Raw genomic sequence first — 27634 nt, 5'->3', positions numbered from 1 at the left:
AACATGCTTGGATACAGCACTCTGTGAACAGCCAGCTTCTTTGGCAATGAATGTTTGTGGCTTACCCTCCTTGTCAAGGGTGTCAATGATTGTCTTCTGGACAACTGTCAGATCAGCAGTCTTCCCCATGATTGTGTAGCCTAGTGAACCAAACTGAGAGACCATTTTGAAGGCTCAGGAAACCTTTGCAGGTGTTTTGAGTTGATTAGCTGATTGGCATGTCACCATATTCTAATTTTTTGAGATAGTGAATTGGTGGGTTTTTGTTAAATGTGAGCCAAAATCATCACAATTAAAAGAACCAAAGACTTAAACTACTTCAGTCTGTGTGCATTGAATTTATTTAATACACAAGTTTCACAATTTGAGTTGAATTACTGAAATAAATGAACTTTTCCATGACATTCTAATTTATTGAGATGCACCTGTATATTCAGTAGCTTTAGTTAAAAATGGGCCTGGCAGAGCTCCGATGCCCTTTTCACTTAATATCCTTGTGTATGTTTGTTTGTTTTTAGCCACCATATTCTGTTTGTGACCCCAATGCTGTTGTAGTTGCTCAGAAGACATCCTTAACATTGAAGTATCAGATTGTTCTTTCATGACTTAACCTAACCCTATGGAAGGGAGATTCTGACAATTTTAAATAAATTAATAAAAGGATAAAAATGGAAGAAAAAAAAATGTCTCGGTGACACAGAGCACAAGTAATAGGACAAACAAGACATAAATAATATAATTTTTTTTAAAACATTTTTAATTAATTAATGAATAAATTGTATTTATTTATTGCAGGGTTAAAATTGACCCCCGCCAGAATTTCTGAAGCATGTACGCCTACTTCTGGATAAAACTGAGGGTTAAAGCTTCTGTAATATCTGTCTAATGGGTTTTGATTTGCTCAGAGCAGTGAATTAAAAGACATTTATGGGGAAATAATAGGTTAATTTCACCCCAAACATAAAAAAATATAGAGTCCATCTCAACAGAACATGAGGGTTAAGGTAGTTTCGTTTTGGAAAATTAGTGAGGGAGGGTTTAACTTAAGAGTGTGAGATAAACTGCTGGTTGGGGGCCTGAAGGAATTTGGTGGGGTGTAGCCCACCTCAGCATTCCCTTGAATCAGGCCCTGGTTTAAATCTTGAGAAAAAAAAAAAAAAAAAGTATAATATTTGTAAATCTCATTGAAATGGTTTTTGGAACTATATATATATATATATATATATATTAAAATAATTTTAACAGAAAAAAGAAAAAATGCCACAGTAAAGAAAATGTATTGGTTACTATGAACTTTTATTAACTAATACATAGTAAGGTGTGCGCCTTAATAGTGAAAAATTGTAACGTAATTTTACAGTAAAAAAGTATGATTACCCTTATAGTTAACAATGAGAATTCACATTATATTTAACAAGACAATACGTATTTTGTACTATACTGTTAAATCTATGATAAAAAAGTATCGGGTATTCCCAGAAGTCCCTTCATGACCAATCACATTTAATTATATTTTATTGAAATATTTGTTTCTTATTATTATTGATATCATTCATGTACACAGGAGTGTTTTATGTTACATTTTATGTTGTTAATGTTTATTGCATTATTTTATTGTCACGACTTGTGATTCGTGTGTCATGTGTGTTACCTTGATGATGTTTTGTGTTTGTGTGGGTGACTGTCTATTATATTTATTGGCCATTGCTTCGGGAAGGCCCACTTCTGATGAACTTTAAGTCATCATGTTGCCTTAAAAGTTGAAAAGTGCAAATCAGATTTTCGTTTAATTTGTAAAGCTTCCTATGAAGCTTCTCAGACAGCAGCTTTCCAGAACCGTAGAACAGAAGGATCATCCAGTACTTCACCACAGCTGCAAAACATCTGAATATGAGAGCTATGTTTGTTTGAGTTGGCTATGAAGAAAGTATACAGGCTACACTGGGAGGGAGGAAACAAGAGTAAGAGTGAATAAAAGAGACAAATATTATTAAAAAAACACATTTGATTCTGTAATCAAATGTGTTAGTCAATCATTTGTGCGTAACGTAATTAGGACTGGACAGTTTTATGCATTTATTAATGTTAGATGTGAGTTCGGATGCCATGGATACAAGCGTCCTTATGATGTCATCAAAAAGTGTTTGTTTTTTCACAGTCATACTGTGAATCACTGTGTACGTGTGGTCTTACGATCTAAGAGGACTGCAGTAGGCGGTGGTGTTGCTTCCTGTTGCATGCTTTGTCTTTTTATAGATGCTCTGTTTTTGTGTGTGTGTGCCAACAAATAATGACTCAAAGTATACAGGAATAACAACATAACCGCAGATGACTAAACTGTCCACATGTCTCTCTTTTTTTTCTTCTTCTTTTTCTAGAAATACCCTATATACAGCTTTTTATAATAATGTCATGCAAACACATTTGTGTGTCATGATTGGTTGGGCAAAGGCCAGCGTCTCTACTTCTGCAGTGATTCATTAAATCTTTGGTTTATAGCAACAGTTACTACAGTAGTCAGTCATTGCACTGATTTCTTGCATAACCCACAGATTTAATTTTGAATCAGGTTTATGTAACATATGATTTAATAATAGAATAAAGTCCTGTCACTGCATTATCCAAAAACAATTGGTCACTTAAAAGTGTGTATTTAATTGCTTTCATACAAAAAACAAGTGGAATCTGAAAGTAAACTATGTTAGTCCTTTTCTCAGGACTAATTTCACTTTTGTAAGCCATTTTTGCAATTACTTTTAACCAAATGATCCCAAGATCATTTTTAAGTTGTTAGGTGAGCAGAGTAACCAGATGTGTATTTCATAACATTTCCTATGGGCATGTTCCGCTACGTTTAAGTGTTCAGATACTTTTTGTCTTTGTTAATGTGCAATTTTACAGAATTTCAATCTGAAGTTTATGTGCTGTGCTTCATTTAACTATTTTGGCCAATAGAAAAGCAAGTTTGGTATTTAATTTCCTCAGTTTAGTTATGGGACTTACAGGCTGCATATCAAAGTATTACAAAAGCATAATACTGTAGAGCCGAGGAGGGCGGGGCCGGGCTGGAATGAGACACACCCGGTCCCCAATCAGCCTGATGGGGCGTGCGATGGTTAAAGGCGGCCGGGGAGGACAGTTCAAGAGAGAGAGAATTACAGACAGCTGTCCTGTGTGTTATTGGTTGTGTGTTTTTGTTTAAGTTGTTTATTAAATTATTATTTAAGTTGTCAAGCCGGTTCTCGCCTCCTCCTTTCCACTGAACCCCCTTACAAATACATATTAGTTTAAAGGGATAGTTCACCCAAAAATGAAAATTGGCTCATCGTTTACCCTCATGCTATCCCAGATGTGTATTAATTTCTTTCTTCTACAGAACACAAACAAAGATTTTTTTAGAAGAATATTTCAGCTGGGGGCCTGGGTAGCTCAGCAAGTATTGATGCTGTCTACCACGCCTGGAGTCACGAGTTCGAATCCAGGGTATTCTGAGTGACTCCAGCCAGGTCTCCTAAGCAACCAGATTGGCCCGGTTGCTAGGGAGGGTAGAGTCACATGGGGCAACCTCCTCGTGGTCGTGGATCACGGAGAGTTATGAGTCTCCGCAGTGTCATGCACAACGAGCCACGTGATAAGATGCGCGGATTGACTGTCTCAGAAGCGGAGGCAACTGAGACTTGTCCTCCGCCACCCGGATTGACTTGAGTAACCGCGCCACCGTGAGGACCTAGTAAGCAGTGGAAATTGGGCATTACAAATTGGGAGAAAAGGGGATAAAAAAAAAAAAATTTAAAAGAATATTTCAGCTATGTAGTTCCATACAATGCAAGTGAATGGTGACCGAAACTTTGAAGTTCCAAAAAGCACATAAAGGCAGCATAAAAGTAATCCATACAACTCCAGTGGTTTAATCCATGTCTTCTGAAGCGATCTAATTGGTTTACTCTCTTTTTACTGTAAATCTTGACAACAGCATTCTCCTTGGCGATTGTGATTTCAAGCTTGATTACACTTCTTAGCACTAGGAAGTGTAATCGAGCTTGAAATCATGATCGTGCCGAAAGATACTGCAATGGCAATATGTACAGTGAAAAAAAGAGTTATATTTTGGTATGTTTTCACCCAAAATCAATCAGAAGACATGGATTTAGACACTGGGACCATATGGATTACTTTTATGCTGCATTTGTGTGCTTTTTTAAGCTTCAAAGTTCCGGTCACCATTCATTTGCATTGAATGGACCAACAGAGGTGAGATATACTAAATAATTATATTTGTGGATGTATTATAAATAATAATAATAATAATCTTCATTTGTGTTCTGCAGAAGAAAGAAAGTCATACACATCTGGGATGGCATGAGGGTGAGTAAATGATGAGGGAATTTTCATTTTTGGGTGAACTATCCCTTTAACTGAGACGGATCATCTCGTGAGTGAGGGGGACAATTACATGCTGTCTGTCACAAATGTACAAAGAAAACTAATAATGACATTGTCATAGGGACAATACTATTTAAATAATAATAATAACAACGCAATACACAGGTTCAACAGTACCTCTTTCTCAGTTCACCCGCCATTGGAAGAAAAAAAGTAAAATGTGTACCATGAGTAGACTTAATAAATCCCATAGCGTTGTCAGTAGGAGGAGCCCTGACTACCTGTTTCTTACCGCACACATTTGTCAACGTCGTGCCATCTGAGGGGCGGTGAAAGACCGCTGTGTCATTGCCCCTTTAAGAGCAAGTGTGTATGGAAGTTGTAGTAACACAGTTTGAAATTATACACTTTAACTCCGTCCATACACGATATATACGAATACTATTATTTGTGACGGAAGCCTGTGATTAAAGCTTAAAAATATTAAAGAGCGAGTTTTAAGTCATTAGTTTTAAAGCATCGCTGAATTGTCACTATATATATATATATATATATATATATATATATATATATATATATATATATATATATATATATATATATATAAACTACGCTTCCCATAATGCTAAATACGACGTGTAGCAGTGTTGACGTTGCGTACGTGTGAATTGGACGCCTGTATATGGGGTAATCATGGCCAGGAATGAAATGCACGTAACGTTAATTCTTATCTCCTAAGACAGTGGTTCCCAGCCCTGTTCCTGGAGGGCCCCCAACACTACACATTTTGGATATCTCCCTAATTAATCACACCTAATTCAGCTCATTAGTGGAGACTCCAAGACCTGAACTGGGTGTGTCAGAAAAGGGAGAAAGAGTAACAAAATGTGCAGTGTTTGGGGCCTCCAGGAACAGGGTTGGGAACCACTGTCCTAAGGGTTAGTTGTACTTTTTACATATGGCCCACATGAGAAGTTGATTTGTCTTTGAATCGGAACTTATTATCGCAGGAGGCGCGGAGCGCGTGAAAGGGGCGCTTTGAGTTGAACGTCAAGTGGCCGCGAGACACTCGCGCGTCATGATGCTACGGAACAGCATGACTTCCACTGTGCAGAATATCGCCAAACAGGCGCTCACGACCTTCCGAAACCCCTCTCTTGTCGGAGAGCACAATAAAATGTTTTGGGACAACCAGAACAAGCTCAAAAGCCTTTTGGCGGAGGTCAGAGCGGTCGATTTGAAGAATGTCGCCCGGGACGCTGAGAGCGCCCCAATGCCGCCCGCGCTTCTCGGTCCTCCCGTTACATACATGCACATCTATGAGACCGACGCCTTAAGCATGGGAGTGTTTTTATTAAAAACCGCTGCATGATCATCCGGGAATGTATGGTATGCTCATAGTGATCAACGGAAAGGTCCGAATCAGCTGTTTCGACAGGCTGGATAAACCCAGAGACGGTGCCAGCGGCGTGCAGTTCAACCCTCCGTTAGTGCCCCTCCAGAAAGGCTCTCTAAGAGCCTCGGTGTGGAGATCGGTGGGGGAATACACGGAGAAAAGCGGCCCGTGTGTGCGGTCACCTCAGAGGGACAACATTCACCAAATAGACGCTGTTGACGGACCCACCGCTTTCCTTGACATTTTGGCACCCCCGTATGACCCGGATGAAGGGAGAGACTGCCATTATTACAAAGTCCTTCATGCCAGTTCAGAGGCCGCGGATAGAAAGCGTGAAGCCCAGGAAGCACCATGTGACCTGTGGCTTATGGAAATCCCACAGCCTAGTGTATTCTGGTGTGGTGGTGAACCTTACCCAGGGCCTAAAGTGTCCCTCTGAAAGACTTGAGAATATACTGGGGTTCTGTAAATCACAGCATTGTGGGTTCTCTTTCAAATGAGTCTCATACCCTGTCATACAGGGTTACATCAACCCTCCTGCACTTTCAGTTGCCGATTGTCTTGTGGCCTCTCTGATCTTGCCCAATTTCTTTAAAGTCCATACATTTTCACCATATGCATGCAGTCTGTGTCCTGAATTTCTATTCAGAAGAGATTCAACTGTTGCCTGGATTTACTTTGTATAATTTGGGATAATTTCCAAAGTTAACAGCAAATGTGAGATTTGTTGTAAATGTGTATCACAGCAGTTAATCAGAGTAGGAATCTATATCTTTTTTCTGTATGTAAATATTGCTACAATGCACTATGCCATCAGGGCCAGCAAATGCCACATATATGGATACTTTCCTGAACACTCCTAACAATGATTCTGGTTCATGTCCTAAAACAAAGCATTTAGCCAGACTGTCAAATTTGAAAACCATTTTAAATATGCAGAATGTGTCATGAATTTGATAACTACACTAAAGGCACCAAGTAACTTAAATTCTGTCATGACTGGAGTAGAATTAATGAATAAAATATAAGACAATAGCTGGTCTTGATGTTTATTTTAAAATATAATTAAAATGTTGTTATACTTTTAAACACTGAAAACTACTTTGATTAAACTGACAATATTTTGAAGATTTGTGTGAAAGCATGTCCAGTCATTTAGGGAACTACGCATTCACTTGTTGACAAATGGCGGACTCTAGTTGTGTGAGTTGGTAATGCTGTTCCACGTTTGATATCCATCGGCTTTCATTGAAGTGTCTCAACAAGTAAATGCACCAGGTAATTATTGCAGTTTTATTCTAACACATAAATGGTAATATTATCAGTAAAAAGACAACTCATGGAGCTATGTAAACACTATGGATACCCCAGTGAGGGAATCTCCAATTTTGCACCGCATGACAAGTAGTCCTAAATGTTAGCGAAAAAAAGAAAAAAGAAAAAAAGACATTTTAGTAACAATGTTCAACTTAACGGACGTTTTTATTTTTGTTTGGACAAATACTACAACAAATCACATTCAACAGTTTACAAGCTTCAAATAACTGTAAGACGACTGTTCCACGTTGATATTGGGCCACGTAGGGGGCGTTCACACTGAACACTTTTTTTTTACGTCGTGGTTTTCAATGATTTATTTATTTTTTTATTTTTATTTTATTTTTATGTAAACATGCGCTAGTGTCTCGCGTTCAGTTTTGAGACGCCATGTCTAGTTAAGATGAGCTTCAGCTGTTAAAGGAATAGTTCACCTGAAAATAAATTAATTTTATCATGTACTCACCCTCATACCATCCCAGAGGTGTGACTTTCTTCTGCTGAGCACAAACAAAGATTTTTAAAAGTTTATCTCAGCTCTGTTTGTCCATTCAATACAAGTGAATGGTTGTCAGAACTTTAAAGCTCCAAAAAACACATAAAGGCAGCATAAAAGTAATCCGTACAACTCCAGTGGGTAAATCCATATCTTCTGAGGTGATATGGGTGAGAAACAGATCAATATTTAAGTCCTTTTTTAATTTTTTTTATTTTACTTCTCCTCCCTGCCCAGTAGGTGGCAATATGCACGAAGAATGTGAATCGCCCAAAAACAACAGAAGAGGAAAGTGAAAGTGGGAATTTATAGGTAAAATAGGACTTAAATATTGATCTGTTTCTCAACCACACTTATCATATCACTTTTGAAAACATGGATTTAACCACTGAAGTCATATGGATTACTTTTATGCTGGATTTATGTGCTTTTTGGACCTTCAAAGTTCTGGCCACCATTCACTTGCATTGTATGGACCTACAGAGCTGTAATGTTCTTCTAAAAATCATAATTTGTGTTCAGCAGAAGAAAGTCATGCACATCTCGGATGACAAGAGGGTGAGTAAATGATGAGAGAATTTTCCTTTTTGGGTGAACTATCACTTTAAAAAGAGACACCTGTGTTCTGTTCGTTGCACTGCATCTAGCTGTTTTTAGTGCAACGTGTTCGGTGTGAACGGCCCCTAACAGCACTCAGAACCTTTGCCGGTGCTCACATCAGTGTCCCATCGGTGTTCGAGTTATGAGGAGGCACAGACGCTTTTTTATCCTTCTGTCTCTGGTGGATTTTTGTGTGCCTCCTTCTTTCGTCGCTCCTTGCGAACTTTCTGCCGCAGAAGTCACAAGAGAAAGGCTTTTCACCCGTGTGTGTGCGTATGTGGGTCGTGAGGTGGTCGCTCCGGCTGAAGCTGCGCATGCAGATCCGGCACTGGAACGGCCGGTGCCCGGTGTGGATACGCACGTGTCGCGTGAGCTCATCCGAGCGAGAGAATCTCCGGTCGCATCCCTCAGCCGGACAGGGGTACGGTCGCTCATGCACCGGCGTCTTGCACGGTCGGTTCGGGTATTTTCGTGGCCGCAGTATCGGCCTGAGTGGGACATTTTGTGGATTGGTGTCTATGGGTGGCCTTGACCCGTCTACTGGACACGCCAGAGTAAAATTTCTTATCGTGTTCAAGGGAGTGAGAGGTGGAGGGACTCTAATAGACTCCAAAGAGCACGAAAAAGGTTTTATGTCCTGAAACATAGTCATGTCCCTTTGGCTGTTGCTGGTCTGATAGAAACCCCCATAGTCGGGAATGATGGAGAACATCGCTCCGTCTATGGTAGACTTGGGAGCGGAGTAGGACGGAGTGGCGTATGTTATGGGACATGAGCTGGTAGGGTGATAGGCTGAGGGGTCCTGGTATGCATCAGCACTGCAGGTGTAAGGGGGAGGACTTGTGTACATATGCTCCATGTTGGGAAGAGTTTGGCCTGTTTTGGAGCAGCCTGAAGTGAGATCTGTGGGACCGGGAGAGCCTGTGGAGAAGGATCCTGGTGATGTTGCCCTGCCTTGTACCCCGGCACTGACACTGAAGTTGATTATTCCCTCTTGATTCCAACCTCCTTGCGCGTCAATGGAAATTTTCCCTGAGTAGGCAAGAGGCGCACTGTGCGGGGAGAACTTGCTCGACTCGGCTAGCTCAAGGCCCCGTTTCTCCACGCCGAAACCGTCAGTGCTCAAGCCACCTGGAAGAATAAAAGTAAAGCAGACTTCTCTAATGTGTACTTCTCATTGCGCTGCGCCATGTGGAGTAAGCACACTTGTTTCCAACAAATTATGCATTCACAGCATGCAGGAGTCAACTCAGTTAAGGGCGCAATATGTAACATTGACATCAAGCGTTTAAAAATGGGTACTGCAGTCCAAATTCCAAATATTGGAGAGAGTTGTCTCCCCCGCACCCTCTTCCCCAGACTCGAAGCTCATGCGGGTTGCCAGGATGAGGACACGCAACAGGAACGAGCAAACTGACAGTCGAAGCTACGAGCCTTACACTGTAAATTGATCAGCTAATGTATACGTTTGCAATGTTTTTATTGTTTGCAAATTATAATCCAGCTCATGTGGATTTTTTATAACTCTGTCAATGTTAGCTAGATGTATTGCTGGCGTCCATGGCTGCAGCACGCTGTGTTTGCCCGCTAACTTGTTTCAACCCGGGGTGTCGAAATACTATTGGGAAATGGGCAGTGGGCGGGATCACACAGGCCAAAACATAAACAGAAATTCTGGCCCAGAACGGACATATACAAGTAGAGTATACTGGCTCTAGCATTGTTTTCGGATAAGCCAGTATTTCAATTTAGCATGTTTCCTAAATCTCTGATAACATATTATGATAATTTTATTATTTAGTACAGTAAATATATTACATATTGCACCTTTAAGGAATATATTTGTTTTTCATGTTCATGCTGAACAGTCTGAAATCTGAGGGTATCTTATGTGTTTTCAGTATTCTGGTTAGCATAGAAACTATAGTGTTCTTAACGTAACAATGAAGTTCCATATGCTTTCATGCATTTATTTTGTTTTGTTTATTACATTTTTTACATGAAGTGGTCTTATCATCTTGAATTCCTCTATTTATGTGCATTAATTACCAATTTAAAAACAATTTTGTATTAAAAGGGGGTTCTATTCCCATACAGAAATCTGATATATGGCCATATATGAACATACGTTACATATTTAAATTACAATAGTATTTGGAAAAAATATGTTGCATGTATAAAAACAGCAATTTTTGTAGTATTTATTGCATATATGTGCAATTATGTGACTTTAAGTGAAAACCATATATGATCATATATATGAAAATAAAGTTAAAATATTTGAGCATATATGTACATATATGTACAAATGCACTAGTATTTGGAAAAATACCGCACATATATAAAAAGCGGCCATGTATGTAGTATTTTTAAATATATGTTGCATATATACAAATATGTGACTTAATATAAGTGAAAACCACATGAACATATTTCATATATGTGTTACATTGCACCTACATAGAATACTTCCTGGAATGCTAGATGAGAAAACCGCTTCATGTAAAAAATAAAAAATAATCATACAAAAATGCAGGAAAGCATAGGATGGAACTTCATTATTACACTATGAACAATAGCTTGAAATTGTGTGCAAAATCAATGCCAACTTAAAATACCCACAGATTTTAATTTTATTATTATTATTATTATTATTTGTATTTTAATTTATTTATTTACCATATATTGTCATATATCAGACTTCTGTATGGGTTAATACCTAAAGCTCACATACAATTGTCAAAATTGCTTTGTTATTTACCATCTTATCTGAATATAATTATAGGCACTGTTAAACATATACAAGAAGTGTTGCAACTGTCATTTAGCAGTTGCTTTTATCTATAGCCTAGCAAATTACAGTAGCTATAGGCTACTTATTATAGTGAGCAACCTGAGGTACTCACACTCAAAGTAAATTATTTAAATTAACAAAACAAGTATTTTATAAATAATATGCATTGCTGACCCACTTGTATTCTATGGGGGAAGTTAGAAACAAACATGCAATTATGGTACTTTTCTGTTTTAAATGTTGAAGCATCCTCAGTATTTTCTTACCTCCCGACGCCTCACTGAACTGATCAGAACAGACGCCCCCTTCTACATCAGAGAAGCCTGTCGGCAGTGATGGGGGGATCTGAATCTCATCCAGAAAGTAGATGTTTGGCGGGAGCGCGCGCATTAAGTCGTTTAGCGACGCAGTGATTTTATCTCCGGTATTAGCTGTTGCTGTCATTTTGATCCTCGGGTTTTTTCAGAAATGACAAAGTTGAATTTTCTTAAGTTGATCACAGAGCGTTTGTGGCCTAATTTATGTTTTATTGATGTGTTCACGCGCTTCAGTTCACCTCTGTGTTGTCATCCTAAACGCGCGCATCGGTCTGTAGAGCCATCGGCGCTCTTCACATGTCTCATAGCCAATAAGTGAAACTTTATGTCGTAGTAGGCGTTTAAGAGGAGTCTGTCAGTGCCCCGTTACGTCACTGACCATACAAGGATAGAACTGTTAAAAAAAAATAATAAAAAAAAAAAAAAAAATCGGGTTGGGCAATTTTTTTTTTTTTTTTTTTTTTTTTGGCTTCTTGCCATTTGACGACACGAGGGAGTCCGTCTCGAGAACTTTTTCGACAGATCGATGATTTCGACATGACTCTTTATTTTCAGAAGTGGGATTGATGTGTGGTTGATATTGATATGATACATGTTTGTGGGCTGTATGAATTATTTCGAGCTATTTGATAATTGGAGATTTTTGTGAACTTGTTGGTGCATGTCATTATCAGGAATTCCGGTTAGGTCGAACCCATAAATGGATATTATCCGGTAATGTCAAGCACGCCTTTTTCGACTAATATGGAGCGCATCCGGGAAACTCTTCACGGAAAAAAACGAGCTACGCCGAGCGCACTTCCCACAGAGGAACCGCAGTGAAACTAAATTAAGGAAAGGATTATTTGAATATGTTGGAAAGTTATTGTAATTTCAAGGGTGTTAAGGAAAGATATTTGCTAATGTAAAGAATAGTTTTCCTGTGAAACAAACAAGCACCGTTGTGACATCTTGAATAGGCTAATGAAAGAAAGAAAGAAAAAAAAAAAAGAAAAGATTTTAGCCGAATATTTTATTCTTCCTTTATGAAGCCATGTAGGCTATAGAGCAAATTATTGTGTAATGCTCAGCAGAGCAAACACGATCTATTAGTCGTTGATAGCATTAGTAAGCATTTCAACCATCTCAAACATAATAATAGTTTTTAAAAGATGTTTAAAGTAAAATATTTTTCTCCTGTCTAGTTTTACATTTGGCCTCCACATGTCACTGATGGATTTTGAATACACCCAAACATTGATCTTTATTCAATAATCCCATCAGGTATTTTTCCATGGATGATTGACACACATAAGTCCACCTTCATCATCATCTCTCGTCACTTTTTGTTTTTCTACCACCATGGTCTATTTTCATCCATAGCAGCGTGAGCAACTGAGCGTTTGCTTTATGTGCGACTGAGGACTAATTCATAGCCACCCACACCATGGAACAGCCCCTTCTCCATGGAGTCCTAGTGAAAGTAGAGCCTCTCTGAATAGATCTTTATTTGCCCTCTTACAGACACCTCCATCCTGCCTCCCTTCTCTCTGTTCCCATTCACACTCGCCCACATGCACAGGCAGTACACGCTGACTGAGCTTCTGTGCATCCCAGTTTATTACACATTACAAGCCCTCAAGATTTTATTTATTTGATCATAACCTGATTTGATATAAAAAGCTTAAATAATAAAAAAAGAAAATTATGTTCAGCTGAAGCATGGCAGAGTGTGTTTTACCAGAGATTATTTAGCAAAGATGGGCTACTTCTATTAAAATTAATGAGAGTAACTGGAACGCCCAACCAAGGAGCTATAAGCGCCCAACAGTCAACGACTGTAAAAAAGAAGTCGCACCTTACAGGTAAAAGTACCAATTACCGTTTAGATACAGACATCACCTATCAATCAACTTGAGAACGCGCATGCGCATTAGCTATTCAAGCTGGGAAAATGGCTTTTTTTTCTCCGCGTAATATGAGGTAAAGAATCACAATTTATGATTCCAGTGTTGTCAGATTGTATTGCTGATTTGAAATATGTTCTTTGATCATAATCTTGACCAACCATTTTGGAGATTTCAATGTTCCCCCATTCAAGTAGATAGGAGCTGCACTGGCATGACTGGAAGTAGCCTCCCAAGGGCGTTACAAATATGGCTGACCGTGGACTGTCTTGCTTGAAAGAATTTGGCTCTATGTAGAACCTTAAAGGTTTTTTTAACGTACTGGTAAAAGTGATCATAGTGAGGACAAGTGTCTGTAATGACGTGTCATTAATCAGAATTAGTGCCTTAAACACACACCGTATTAATTCCCTTCCTGTCATCTGAGATGTGGTGACTCTGATAACGTGTCTGATCAGAAAGTGTTATCAACACATCAGCTCAGCAACATCCTCTGACTTTCAGTCAGTGATATTCAACAGCAGCTTGTCTTCCCAGCTGTCATTCAGATAATCAGATGTTTGCTGTGTGCGAGAGCCTGCATTGTAAAAATCTGTTGCCTTCTAAGTTCAAAATGTATTCAAAACCTGTCAGCACTGAAGTCAGGAGTGCAGCGTATTTTAATACGTTCAGGTGTCTTGTTATATGCATTGCATGTTTCTCACTAAAGCCAAACATCTATTCATTCTCAAAATTGTTGGGGGCAGTGCAAAAGTTCGCTTCCTTTGTCTTACGCCTACAGACACAAAAATGTCTTGCCCATTGTGTCAGTGCTGTTACTCACCATGAAAAGTTAATTGCAGCTGTGGAAGACAGAATACTTACATAACTTTCAAGACAACCAGTTATAGCATAGATATTACTAAAAGTGAACCATTTATTAAAACACCTGAAAATATCTTAATAAATGATAAAGGTGTGGAGAGACAAATGTTACAAATATGTATTATCATTTCAGCCATTAATGAAGAAAAAAAAAGATCCATATACAGGAATATATAAAATAATTGGTTACAAATAAAGTGTATTCTTCTTAGCAGATGGTAAATTATTTCGGTGGGTTGTTTGGTACCCCCCATCCCAACAGCCCCTCCCTTTATGCCCCTCTTATGCCCTCTGTGCCTTGCACGCCTACACAGCACCATGTTGGGATGGGTTCACAGCCCATTTTGTTTGCGTTTGCTTTGGTGTTGCGTGGGGGTTCGGTGACCCCTGCACACGACGATTAATCAAACGTCACTCCGTGATTTCTCCAAAACTCATTATTCCTTTTTATAACACAATACCCCAATGTTAAATCTAGTCTTGCTTGTTTCGATATACCATCCCTTTCGGCCTGTATACAGTTGAAATTAATATATCCAAAGAAATGTATTTGAAGTTCTGGCAAACTTTTATTAGATATTGTCAGTTCTGTTATGCACAAAGAATTTGAAATGAACATTCACTGTATAAGAGTAAATTGTCTTTCATTTAATTAATCTAGTAATTTACCTGCAGAGGTGTCTAGTTTATCACAACAGAGGTGATCATGTTCGTGAAAGTTCGTTTTTTATGTTAATCTTTGTTTTTCCTTCACATTTTCAAAGGAAAAAAAAAACTAAATCAATCTAAATGTCACTTTTTTATTGGCTAGGATACCTTTTATTTCTTATTTTTAAAGGAATTTAACTTACAAAAACCCTCAAATCAATTGATCAATTTCTTTATACATTAAAAAAGCTCAATCACTACCCTGAAACCTACTCCAAAACAAAAATGCACAACTGCAAAGTGAGTTTAAACCTTACCAGCATTGACGGCTGCATTCTGCCGATGTTGTGTTTGGTTTTCATGGCCAGATATATCAGTGCAGATGTCTTCTCTTGTCCAGGTCCTTTAAGGCTTTCTCCTTCTGTTATCTCAAACACTGAAGAACACTAATCAGATATAGTCCTCTACATCTCTAAGAGGAGGTTCATGTATGCTTTTCTATTCATTCAGAGACCAACCCAAAATCTGGACAATGCACTTGTTCCCACCTCCAAACACCATCACAATTGAAACTGCTAAGCTAATGAGGAAGAATTGGGGAGGCCAGCAGATTGGACCAGAGAGCATCTCCTGGATTGGGGAGAGGGAGTCCGTAGGTGTGAGGGTTAGAGGTATGCGTGTTACCCTTAGGGCGTGGCTTCAGAACAGCTGCCCTTTTGTGATGGGGTCCGAGAGTAAAAGAAGCAACCCAGATAACCGGCACTTTGTCTTTCCAGTTTTGATCACTTTTTGGTACAATGTAGTAATCAAACAAAACCTCTGTGAGTCTCTTTTGCATCCTTGGGATCATTATGACTGCCAAACTGTGGTTTCTATTTACATCATTTCTGCTTACCTATTGCTAAACACGCTAAACTCTATTTTAAAAGTCTTTTATAATTATTATATATGCAGCTTTTATAGTCTCATATTAATTGAGAGACTATTTGTGTTTAAAAATGGTAAAAAACTTAAATGTGACCAGTCTGGGCATCAGAAATAATGTTCCTATTAATTTATAAGTGATAATAGTAATTCATATAGAATTCAGAGAAAATGATTAAACCATTAGATTGGAAGTGTTTATTTTTTAACCATAACATTCCTAGGGCATCACTATGCAAAAAGCCTGACTGCAAGGCTGGTCATTAAGATTTTGGACAATCTTTCAGAATCACAAAAAAAAAAAAATAAAAAAAATAAATAAAATGCTGCCTTGAGCCTGAGATGATGCAGCAACAAAATTACCATTTAATCTACTGCCAGAGAACAAGGGACAGTCTGTAATTAACAGTTACGAAATGCAAGGGTGTGTGTGTGTATTTGTCTCATGTAAAATTATGCTAGTGTCAGAACTGTACCAGAATCATGGGTATATGTAGACTTTATATTGTTGTTTATCCTGTAATATGATGAATATGTCTAAAATGTAAAGGATGAAGGGATTAACAGATTGAGCTGATGTCCTGCAGATGCTCACCGAAGCTATAGTGGAATACTATTTAAACATCTTTAAACATAATTATATGAATGTATAAGGGTAAGTGTATATCTTAGGTCCTGTAATTGGCATTTCTTTGACATTGTTTGACCATGTTTATCAACTTTTTGCCTTCGTTAGTTCATTTTAAATGGTCCTGGTGTGTGACAAATTAATCTTGAAAAGTACAAATATTCCTGGTAGACTTTGAATTATTATAAGGTCTTAAAAACTGATATATTAAAATAAAACGTATTATTATCCCTTCTTCTATTAGTATTATGCATAAAATGTATACAAGTTTCAGTGGATAAGGGGAGCTCCAGATCTTTTTCTTTTTTCTCAGGGATCCGTGAACCCCCATCACACAAAATTCCCCGTGCGTAGGAGGAAAGTCCAGGAAGATGGATGACCAAGCCCCAATAGTTTGATGGTATTGCAAATGTCATCACAGAGACACAAAGACAGAAAACGACCGCATGGAGGGGATGGGGATTGTGGATCATTAGATGAAAAATCAACAAGGACTAGCTAAAAATGAATTATGAAAAATAATTGTTCATTATTTTTTTTTCCATCTGTATAAAGATGTGAATATCATGGCATAAATGAAGGGACAATAATTAGTTTGACGCTGCTGATGTTGTGTCTTATTTTAGATGTTCAGCCTTGCCGTTTAAACCAGCAGTTGCAACTCATGGTCCCACACAGAATGATTTTTTTGAGTGATCAGAGTCAAAACAACCACCCACAGTGTGTACATGCTAGAATACACCAACCCACATGTGCAACCAAACAGTCGAAGGAACCAATCAGAATGTTACAAAACTAATAAAACAAATATCTGATAAAAAGGGGGGAAAACGTACCACAGCACAAGCTAAATATAATATTAGATATTAGAATGAATTAGAATACATAGCAAATACATGTGAAACAGTGTTTGCTGGACATCTAAAAACATGTGCTTTTCACACTTGACATTGTTAACCAGGGTTATTTTTAACCCTGCTTTAATGGAATCTTGTTTCACACTGTTCAAATTTACACACTCTGGGCTAGTAATTCACACTGTATGTCCGTGGTACAGCAATTCGGTGCGGAGTCCCTTTCAAAATTAAAAGTTGAAACATTGCTAAATCCAGAACTAAAAGTGGCCTTATCGGAATCGTTCACCCAAAAATTTAAATTCTCTCATCATTTACCAACCCTCATCCCAGATGTGTATGTCTTTCTTTCTTCTGCAGAACATAACATGTTTTTGATCAATATATCCGCTTTGTAGGTTCATACAATGCTAGTGAATGGTGACCAAAATTTTGAAGCTCAAAAAAGCACATGGAGGCAGCATAAATGAAATCCATAAGACTCCAGTGGTTTAATCCATATCTTCAGAAGTGATATGATAGGTATGTGTGAGAAACAGACCAATATTTAATTTTTACTATAAATCTCCACCTTTGACCAACCCTGACCAGTAAGTGTTGATATGCATGAAGAATGCAAATCACCAAAAAACAAAAGAAGAAGAATGTGGAAGTGAAAGTGATAGTGGAGATTTATAGTAAAAAAAAAAAGACTTAAATATTGATCTGTTTCTCACCCACATCTCTTCTTAAGACATGGACTCCCACTGGAGTCTTATGGATTACTTTTATGCTGCCTTTATGTGCTTTTTGGTGCTTCAAAGTTTTGGTCACCATTCACTTGCATTGTACAGACCTACAGAGCTGAAATATTCTTCAAAAAATATTTTTATTTGTGTTCTGCAGAAGAAAGAAAGTCATACACACATGGGATGGCATAAGGTTGAGTAAATGATGAGAGAATTTTCATTTTGGGTGAACTGTTCCTTTAACCTGGGGTTAAAAATGACTTTAACCCAGGGTTAAGTGTAGTGTAAAAAGCCTGAAAGAATTTTACAGTGTTTGAACACATTATGCTATTTTCTTTTTAGTAACCCCTTTTAGTTGACTTTAAAGTTGATAAAATATTATTTTTTATTGCATAAAAACTGTAAGCACTGTGTTAAAGAAATATAGGAATATATAAAATATATTCTATAATATGTTTTATTAAATATATAAAAACAAAAGATCAAGTTATTATCAATGTGTTCCAAAAGGAAAAATATGTAAATGATAATGTAAATTGATAATGTTAATGATAATGTTGAGTCCCTAGATTAATTTGGCTTGGACAGTCTCTCTCCTCGATGTCGCTCTACTGTTGTTTTACACAGAGTCCAGCAGATGGCGCCAGACACAATCGAATCAGGACAAACTGAAACGCGCTGACTTGCACGTGACGTCACAAGAATCATACGTTCATGTGAAGTTGCGCAAGATGGACAGATTGTGTACCGCTGGTCTGCTGCTGTGAGTTCTCTTTGAGCAGAATTAAATAATCCAAGTAAACTTTGACGCTGCTGGATTGTATTCAAATGGAAGTAATGGACAGCCCTCTGAATCGTGTAAGTTTTTGTTATCACAAATTATATATATATATATATATATATATATCATTTTATAAAAAATATACTACATATTTATTTTTATTTAATTTATTTATAACATGTTTTTTTATTATTATTATCGATTATTACTATATTATTGATTTTATTTTTCAAAATCACTGTTTTACAGACTCAAGCATCAAACTGTAATTATTTAAAATGATTTAAATCCTGAAAGCCCTTTTTCAAATATTAGTTATTAGAAACCACAATATGGGTTGACTGTTAACTGCAGGCCCATCATTATGGCCGAAAGGCAGACCAGTTGGTGGCCAAAGAGAAGTATGAGGAGGCGATTTTATACCACATTAATGCAGCAGGTAAGGTCATTTTTTATGTCAAATTCTGTAAGATTTAAAACATTCTGTCAGACAATAATAAAGTACATTGTGCTGTCTTAAGCTCAAATTTATTTTGGGATATACTGTAGCTGTGCCAGGGTTGATAAGTTAATTTTGTCTACTAGCCTTGTGCCCAAAGTCGTGATAAGTTTTTTTTGTTTTTTTTTATTTATTTTTTTTATTATGGATTATTTTGATAAGGGGAAGTTTAGAGTTGTCCAGATGGTATAACATGGGGTTACATGACAGTAATTAAAATGAATGAATGATTGAATGAATGTGTCTTTGTCTCTCTGTTTGCCCAGAGCTCTTGAAAGAGGCCCTGTCATTGACACACAGTGAACAGGTAAGGCAACATGTTTGTGATGACAAGACAAGCATGACTCCATTCCAACAGACTGCATGTTTCTCTGTCCCTTGGGGCATGCCATTAACAAGAGCTCTTTATTTTCCCCAAGTTTAAAAAGGCTTATAGTGTTCAAATACATGGCTTGTTGACTCATTTGGAAAACGATTTAAAAGTGTTAATAATTATGTCATAATTGTCTCAAACTGTATATTTCAGTTTTAAACACTCTCAGAAATAAGGTACAAAAGCAAACATAAAAAAAAGGGAAGAAAACGAAAATGGATAATCATCTAATCATATTTTTACTCTCTACTTTACACAATTGGGCAGAAAAATTAAACAATGAATACATCTGTAACAAAATTTGGAGAAGTTTTGTAGTCATTATGCCTTCATTATTTAGGATAGGCACAGTTTTTCTTTAACACATGTTCAGGATTTGTACTCTCATGTACCTTTTTTCCCCCTAAGAGTGTAGACTCTAGCACAGTCACTACCTTACTATTATAACCAGCATATAATGATGCAAAAATGTCTGATGGCTGAATGTGGTCGATGTCAGACTCAGAGTATTAGAAAATTCGGTAGCAACCTGTCGACTTCTTGTGTGATCATGTTGGTTTGAATTGGAACTGCATACCCCCGATTATAACCATTATGATCTTTTTTTATTAGATAAAGCTATCTTTAGAGCTCCAGAGAGACAGACATATCCGACAGCAGCGACTGATCAAGGTGAGTTCCAAATGGGCTAAACTCAATGGAAAGTCACTAATGAACTCTTCAAAACACACCTCATCCTTGTCAACACAACGTTTCTTGGCCTCCACCAAAATGCCCAGTCAAACAGTCATCCAACATGAAGGCCAGCGACCTCCACTTGGCTGGAAGACTGCCAAAGATGACAAGACTCGCCTGGAGGAGCAGAGCACCGCCATAGCTGGCTTGTGGAGGCTTGTGGCAGTTCTGCTGGTGGAGAATGAGCGGTTACTGGAAGAACATGAGAAACTAAAAGCAGAGGATGCTTGTTTGAGGAGAGACCTTTATGAGGAGCATCAGAACCCAGAAGCTCCTCAAGATCAACCTGCTAAGATGCCCCCTGACCTCCAGGAAGAGATCCAACTGTTGTGGGAGACATCAAAGGACTGCTAGTCTTGTATTCATCTATCACAATTATGACAGCTACCATTGAAAACATGATGGGGATTATGGCATGCACATTTTTGACATTGTGTATTGTAGTTTAGACTGTTGATTAAAGTCAACTTTTAAAACCGACAAAAAACATGTTCATGTTGCCATAAACATTTATACCAGCATCAAGATTTTAGGTTAATTTGTATATGAAGGGAAGTGTGTATTTTAGGTGCTATGATGACTAGTAGTCACCATTGCTTTGAAGATTTTAATCACTTTAATCACCTTTGAACTTTTTGCAGTTTACTTTAATAGTCATGTCATGTGACAAGTGAATTAAAAGTAAAAACAAATAGTATCTCCATTAATGAGGTCATGGAAACTTCAAGTATAGGCTGACAATTAAAACAAGAATTAGAAAATTGCAGTTAAAAAAATGTTTTAGATGTAGGTTGTTGTAGGACACTGTTGACAATGCTTGAAATGTCATAACAACCCATATATAACTATATTAACAATGTATAACTTAATGTTTAGTGCATCAGTGTAAACAGAGTCGGGCAGAAATATGTGTGAAAGTCAACAATATAAACATAAGTGACAATCATGTACAGCAATGTGGAAAAAATAATAATGTATAAAATTGATTATTTTAATTAAGGCACATAGAAACACCTCAAAAATATGAAAAATACACAAACATATAATCTGTCAAATATAATATAAATAATGTACTTAATAGTAAATAATAAGTAACAACCTCTTAACAAGCAGATCTTTGCAGATTGGATAGTTTAGTTATTTTGCAGGTACATTGGTCAGAATATTTTCACCGTGTGACCAACCGTTTTCTTTTTTTGCTGATACTGTATTAATTCTCACTTTTAATAGTTGTCAGGTGGTGATTATTGAGAGCTCATCTTATATTTAAAGGAATAGTTCACCCAAAAATGAAAGTTCTATAAATTTCTATATATGTCCACTTTCACCAGCCCTCCTAGGTGCTATCTCCTAAAAATCCTTCTTCTTTTGTTTTTGGTGATTTGCCTTCTTCATGCATATCTCCACCTACTGGGCAGGGAGGAGCATTTATGATAAAAAAAAACGTCTTAAATATTGATCTGTTTCTCACCCACACCTATCATATTGCTTCAGAAGACATAGATTTAACCACTGGAGTTGTATGGATTATTTTTATGCTACCTTTATGTGCTGTTTGGAGCTACAAAGTTCTGGCCACCATTCACTTGTATTGTATGGACCTACAGAGCTGCAATATTTTTTCTAAAAATCTTAATTTATGTTCTGCAGAAGAAAGAAAGTCATACACAGCTGGGATGGCATGAGGGTGAGTAAATCATGAGAGAATTTACATTTTTGGTGAACTATTCATTTAATAAGTTTTTGTTGACACCGTTAGGTTGGTTTGCGTCTATGCCAGACGTAGATTACGATACATGTTCAAGTAAAAAATACTGATAAATCAGTAGACCATCTTCATACCTCGATGCATCACTAGAGTAGGTCTCACATTGCCTCGTTAGAATGCCCAAGTTAATGTGATGCTATTACTATTATTGCGTTATAATAAGCATGGAATTTGGATCACTTTGGCCCAATGACCCATATGTCATAATGATTGGAATTTGAATGACGTAGATTGATTTGACTAGATTAGAAACTATTGCATAAAGTGATGAAACACTGAAAATCATTTCTGAAACAAATCCCCATCATTGCTCTAAAGTTCTTGCCAATTAAATTAGTTCCTGGCTTCCTAGCTTCTTTCTGTAATTTGCAATAATATCTTAAAATTATTTATCTATATGCTAACTCTTCAAATCATGCTTACTAATATGCAATTTCAACAAAATTTTTTAAAACAAAAACGTCTGAATCAGCAGAATTCACAACAGACAAAAGACAGACAGAAGACAGATAGATGATAGATAGATATATAGATAGATCTTTGTGCACTTAAAAAAAAAAAAAAAAAATCACATTCACTCAAAGGTGCTATGGTATTGCCTCAGTAGTTTGAAAAGTTACGGGTCAAAAGCCAGCTCGTTGTTCTGGTGGCCTTGGTTACGTATCATTACTTATTTTTTTGTGGGCATATGCAAAATCCTTAGAAAAATAGGTGGGCATACGACATATGCTTGTGTGACGCTCCTGTTCTACCTGCTCCGTATGGGACTTGAACCGGCATCTTCGGCATGGGAGGCGGGTGCGCTAACAAGAAGGCTAAAGGCTACAGCCTCTAGTGTCAGTCGCTAGTGCACCTCTTGAGGTCAAGAGAGTGAGGTTTATACACATTGCACAACTATCTATCAGCTGGCCACTGTTACACTCACCCCCCTAAACCTCACTCCCATCCGGGTCACGGCACCATTGTGATGCTCCTGTTCTACCTGCTTCGTATGGCACTCGAACAGGTGTCTCTGGCATGGGAGGTGGGTGCGCTAACAAGGAGGCTATAGCCTCTAGCATCAGTTGCTATTGCACCTCTTGAGGTCAGGAGAGTGAGGTTTATACACATTGCACAGCTGTCTATCTATCAGCTGGCCACCGTTACACTTGCAGTTGCACTACACTACACTACTTTACTTAACAGTATTTGGCTATGTCCCCTCTCGCTCGACGCCTGGTGGTTCCGTTGCAACGAGGCACAAAGTCGCTCTCCAGATCATTCACATTCTCTGTTCCTCAGTGGTTGAATGTGCTTCCAACCCCCACCTGATCTGTTGAGACCTTCCCAACATTCAAAAAACAGCTGAAGACACATCTCTCACATCAGCACTGAATCAGTCCACAAACATAAGGCACTTGCGTTTTATATATACATATATTACAGTATATGTGAGGAATATTGATGACGGGCCGTTGAATTATTGAAAAATAATGCACACCCGAGGTAGTAATGCGGCCACGGCGCACTCTTGTGAGTGGAACTACTTTCTTCTGCCACAGATTCAGCGCATTGTTTTGATACAGCCCAAGCCTTCGTTGCTAGTTCGAAAATGTCACTTTAGAACTAGCAACGGAGGACTGCACTGTTTACTGGAGCACTAACTGGAGTAACAGGTAGTGCGTTTGTGCATGCGTGTGTGCATTTGTGTGTGATCAAAAGAGAGAAACTCAGAAACTGAGAGAGATTGCGTGTGGGATTACCTTTATTTGTTGCAGCTCTCGTGAGAAGTAACATCGCTTCAAACTCGCCAAGATGTAAGTTTAAGCACTTCTCAGCAGCAGCGAGTGTCACCATTTTTGTTTATAGTTTTCCATTGTAAACCTTAACAACTATATTCAACCCTACTGAGATGCAGGTGTGCGCTGACATGATGGCTCTGTTTTTTGCTCACGTGTAAGTGTGTGTGTAAAGCGTATATGTACACTATATTGCCAAAAGTATTCGCTCATCTGCCTTTAGACGCATATGAACTTAAGTGACATCCCATTCTTAATCCATAGGGTTTAATATGACGTCGGCCCACCCTTTGCAGCTATAACAGCTTCAACTCTTCTGGGAAGGCTTTCCACAATGTTTAGGAGTGTGTTTATGGGAATTTTTGACCATTCTTCCAGAAGCGCATTTGTGAGGTCAGACACTGATGTTGGACGAGAAGGCCTGGCTCGCAGTCTTCACTCTAATTCATCCCAAAGGTGCTCTGTCGGGTTGAGGTCAGGACTCTGTGCAGGCCAGTCAAGTTCTTCCACACCAAACTCGCTCATCCATGTCTTTATGGACCTTGCTTTGTGCACTGGTGCGCAGTCATGTTGGAACAGGAAGAGGCCATACCCAAACTGTTCCCACAAAGTTGGGAGCATGGAATTGTCCAAAATCTCTTGGTATGCTGAAGCATTCAGAGTTCCTTTCACTGGAACTAAGGGGCCAAGCCCAGCTCCTGAAAAACAACCCCACACCATAATCCCCCCTCCACCAAACTTCACAGTTGGCACAATGCAGTCAGACAAGTACCGTTCTCCTGGCAACCGCCAAACCCAGACTCGTCCATCAGATTGCCAGATGGAGAAGTGTGATTCGTCACTCCAGAGAACGCGTCTCCACTGCTCTAGAGTCCAGTGGCGGCGTGCTTTACACCACTCCATCTGACGCTTTGCATTGCACTTGGTGATGTATGGCTTGGATGCAGCTGCTCGGCCATGGAAACCCATTCCATGAAGCTCTCTACGCACTGTTCTTAAGCTAATCTGAAGGCCACATGAACTTTGGAGGTCTGTAGCGATTGACTCTGCAGAAAGTTGGCGACCTCTGCGCACTATGCGCCTCAGCATCCGCTGACCCCGCTCTGTCATTTTAAGTGGCCTACCACTTTGTGGCTGAGTTGCTGTCATTCCCAATCACTTCCACTTTGTTATAATACCACTGACAGTTGACTGTGGAATATTTAGTAGCGAGGAAATTTCACGACTGGACTTGTTGCACAGGTGGCATCCTATCACAGTACCACGCTGGAATTCACTGAGCTCCTGAGAGCGGCCCATTCTTTCACAAATGTTTGTAGAAGCAGTCTGCATGCCTAGGTGCTTCATTTTATACACCTGTGGCCATGGAAGTGATTGGAACACCTGAATTCAATTATTTGGATGGGTGAGCGAATACTTTTGGCAATATAGTGTATGCGTGTCCACGTGTGTCTGTGTGACTGAGCGAAAGAGAGGGGGAGGGGGAGTGCGAGGATGCTTCCCACAGATATTTCAGATAAAATAGAAAATGTTGTATTGATCAAGTCGCAGGGGTGTTTACTTCTGTGTGTGTGTGTGTGTGTATGCATGCCTGTGCGCATATGAATGTGTGTCAATGTCAGAGTGTGTGAGTGTGCATGAGACGACTGCGAAAGATAGAGAGAGCACGAGGGTGCTTTTCAACCAAAACTGAAATAAATTTAGGATATTATAGACATTGTCATTCTTATCCGATGTGCTTAACCAATGTCTTTGTATTAATTGGTTATTTTGCTGTGGTAGCCTGTACGGCTCTTTGAAATAACTTAAATAATTTGGTGAAGTGATATGGAACCGTTATGCGGTCAAAACCTGGAACTATTTTATAGCCATGCATTTACTGGAAAATAACTGCACACCTTAGAACGTCCGTCAACCAATCAAATTCAAGCATTCAACATTCTTTTTTCTGTCTTTCCTCTGCTCTAACTCTTGTACTACTTCAGCTACAATTAGAACTTAGCAGTGCGATACTGCAGATGTTGTTGTCTTTTGTTTGAAGAATTGCTTATGCTCCTCATTTTATAAGTTGCTTTGTATAAAAAAGCATTTGCTAAATGACTAAATGTAAATGTAAATATTAAGTGGACACTCCACTCAGTGAAGTGAATTGGACTTTTAAATTAAAACATATTTTATTTTTTATTTTATGTTAAAGGAGCATGCAAAGAGTAAAAAGAGTTTTTTTTTATTATTAATCAATTTTTAATGGGAAATGTAAAACATCTCTTTGAACTTCAATGTACATACAGTAGGAAACAACACATACAGCAAATAAAGCACATGGTTATAGAAAATCATAATTAATATATATATATATATATATATATATATATATATATATATATATATGTGTGTGTGTGTATGTATGTATATTCTGCTATTTACATTGTACATTTCAGTTAAAAATTTCACAAGATTTTTTTTTCATACAAACAGAATAGACTGCAATTTCTCTAAAATTCTCCCTCTGCACAGTGAATACTTGCCAAACTGTAAATAATTTAATGTTGCCTTTAAACATAATAAAACCTGTCAGTTTGGCAGCTGCTGGCATGATGGAATGCTGCTCTGATTGGGTTGGAAGCGCTGCTCTCTCCCAACTGTCCAAAAAACAGCGCAAGAACTACTGATAAAGAAAATGTCACAAATCTTTATCGCCTTTGGAAAAAGTTTATTTACCAGTGTTGTTCTTTCCAATGCTTTTCCATTGTCTTTGCACTTGGAAGTGTTGACATTGAGGCCCATTGCCCCTGGCTCGAGAGCACACTGTACTACTTTCATCTCTCTGTTTTTCGTACCACCACCCCTTACCTCACTTCCTGTCTAAGCAGGAAGACACAATGGGAAAGTGGAAAATCAAATCAAAGAGAAGACAGTGACATCACAGAGGAAGTGACAGAGCCTTGCAGAGATGCACATGAAAGGTCAATTTTCTTGGTATCATGTCTACAAGGTTCCTGCCTGGAGAATCTTGAGATTGTCTTTATTCTCCAAATGTTTGGACTGAGAAGAAAGAAGAGCACCGTCAGGACTCCTCCTCTTTCACCACCTCTAAGTTTTTCTCCTTCAAATGCTTCCTTAGTGTGGCCACAGCATCTTTCACAGAGTGGTAAAAGATGTTCTTCACCTGAACAATTGAGAAGGACCAAAGAGTTAGACCAATGTTGTGGAATCAGACTATACTTGCATCTATTTGCCTCTTGCCTAAATAGGGTTAGGAAAACAGAAAATTGAAACTAAATGGTTAAAATAAGGAAATAGATATATAAAAAATCATAGTTATAACTAGAGATGGACCAGTATATCAGCCAGGACAGGGGATATTTTGTCATTTTCAGATTATCGGTATCACAACGGGACTCAATAATTGGTGACAAATTCTTTAAAGGTGCACCAAGTAACTTTTTGCTCATGTTATCTTGGACTTACAGTGACACCTAGTGGTGTGGATGCAGCATCATTTAAAATCAAGAGTTTTCAGTCACAGATGCCATTGTAGAAATTCACTATTCACAATCAGCCATGATTAATTTAATCCAAGAGTGAAAGTGTCCAATAATAAGGCGGTTACTGAGATTAAGCAAGAAATATTCAGCTGGTCATGTGATTCTAAAATGGCAGCCCCCATGAGGGTGCACCTCCCCCATGTAGAATAAAACAGAGTCCTCATCTCATGTGAGCGGTCATGATTTTATACATATGTTTCAAAATTACAATTCATTACTTTAGGAATAAAACTTCATGCACATATATTCATATTGTACCTATCAGTATTGTTCATTTTAATCCATTTCTGTATTTCTCAATTCTCAGACAGTACATA

At 38.2% G+C, this 27634-nt stretch overlaps 4 protein-coding genes across 5 annotated transcripts in view; 2 read left to right on the top strand and 2 right to left on the bottom strand.

Annotated features, from left to right (window-relative positions):
* The first annotated feature begins 5237 nt into the window (after nucleotides 1-5237).
* Nucleotides 5238-6813, top strand: adob (2-aminoethanethiol (cysteamine) dioxygenase b). Its single transcript, XM_051646872.1, is given in 2 exon segments — nucleotides 5238-5742; nucleotides 5744-6813. Coding segments are annotated over 2 exon segments (756 nt in total). The 5' UTR covers nucleotides 5238-5461; the 3' UTR covers nucleotides 6219-6813.
* A 447-nt stretch (nucleotides 6814-7260) lies between these two features.
* egr2a (early growth response 2a) lies at nucleotides 7261-11600 on the bottom strand. The gene is made up of 2 exons (XM_051646850.1): nucleotides 11253-11600; nucleotides 7261-9323 (listed from the first exon to the last, which is right to left on the bottom strand). Exons 1-2 carry the CDS (start codon nucleotides 11428-11430, stop codon nucleotides 8305-8307), a joined length of 1197 nt encoding a protein of 398 aa, XP_051502810.1. The 5' UTR covers nucleotides 11431-11600; the 3' UTR covers nucleotides 7261-8304.
* A 7038-nt stretch (nucleotides 11601-18638) lies between these two features.
* nrbf2a (nuclear receptor binding factor 2a) lies at nucleotides 18639-22450 on the top strand. The gene is made up of 4 exons (XM_051646897.1): nucleotides 18639-18693; nucleotides 18971-19055; nucleotides 19382-19422; nucleotides 20101-22450. Exons 1-4 carry the CDS (start codon nucleotides 18664-18666, stop codon nucleotides 20575-20577), a joined length of 633 nt encoding a protein of 210 aa, XP_051502857.1. The 5' UTR covers nucleotides 18639-18663; the 3' UTR covers nucleotides 20578-22450.
* A 135-nt stretch (nucleotides 22451-22585) lies between these two features.
* The window catches only part of jmjd1ca (jumonji domain containing 1Ca), a 100981-nt gene continuing 95932 nt past the window's right edge, over nucleotides 22586-27634 (bottom strand). For both annotated transcript variants that reach the window (XM_051646753.1, XM_051646754.1), the window contains one exon: nucleotides 22586-26938. In XM_051646753.1, coding sequence (XP_051502713.1) covers nucleotides 26837-26938 — 102 coding nt within the window. In that variant the 3' untranslated portion in view covers nucleotides 22586-26836. The remainder of the gene's footprint in view (nucleotides 26939-27634) is intronic.

This window comes from Myxocyprinus asiaticus, chromosome 20 (genome assembly GCF_019703515.2).
Source record: "Myxocyprinus asiaticus isolate MX2 ecotype Aquarium Trade chromosome 20, UBuf_Myxa_2, whole genome shotgun sequence".
In the NCBI taxonomy this organism is placed as follows: Eukaryota; Metazoa; Chordata; class Actinopteri; order Cypriniformes; family Catostomidae; genus Myxocyprinus; species Myxocyprinus asiaticus.
The sequence above is the reverse complement of the archived record's forward strand: the minus strand, read 5'-3'. Positions and strand labels throughout refer to the sequence as shown.

Excerpts from the sequence above, each read along its gene's own strand:
- egr2a (XM_051646850.1), bottom strand. The coding sequence starts at position 11,430 with ATGACAGCAACAGCTAATACCGGAGATAAAATCACTGCGTCGCTAAAC. Across the intron at positions 9,324-11,252 it reads GTTCAGTGAGGCGTCGGGAG|GTGGCTTGAGCACTGACGGT; the intron begins GTAAGAAAATAC and ends TTATTCTTCCAG.
- nrbf2a (XM_051646897.1), top strand. The coding sequence starts at position 18,664 with ATGGAAGTAATGGACAGCCCTCTGAATCGT. Across the intron at positions 18,694-18,970 it reads TGGACAGCCCTCTGAATCGT|GCCCATCATTATGGCCGAAA; the intron begins GTAAGTTTTTGT and ends TGTTAACTGCAG. Across the intron at positions 19,423-20,100 it reads CATTGACACACAGTGAACAG|ATAAAGCTATCTTTAGAGCT; the intron begins GTAAGGCAACAT and ends TTTTTTTATTAG.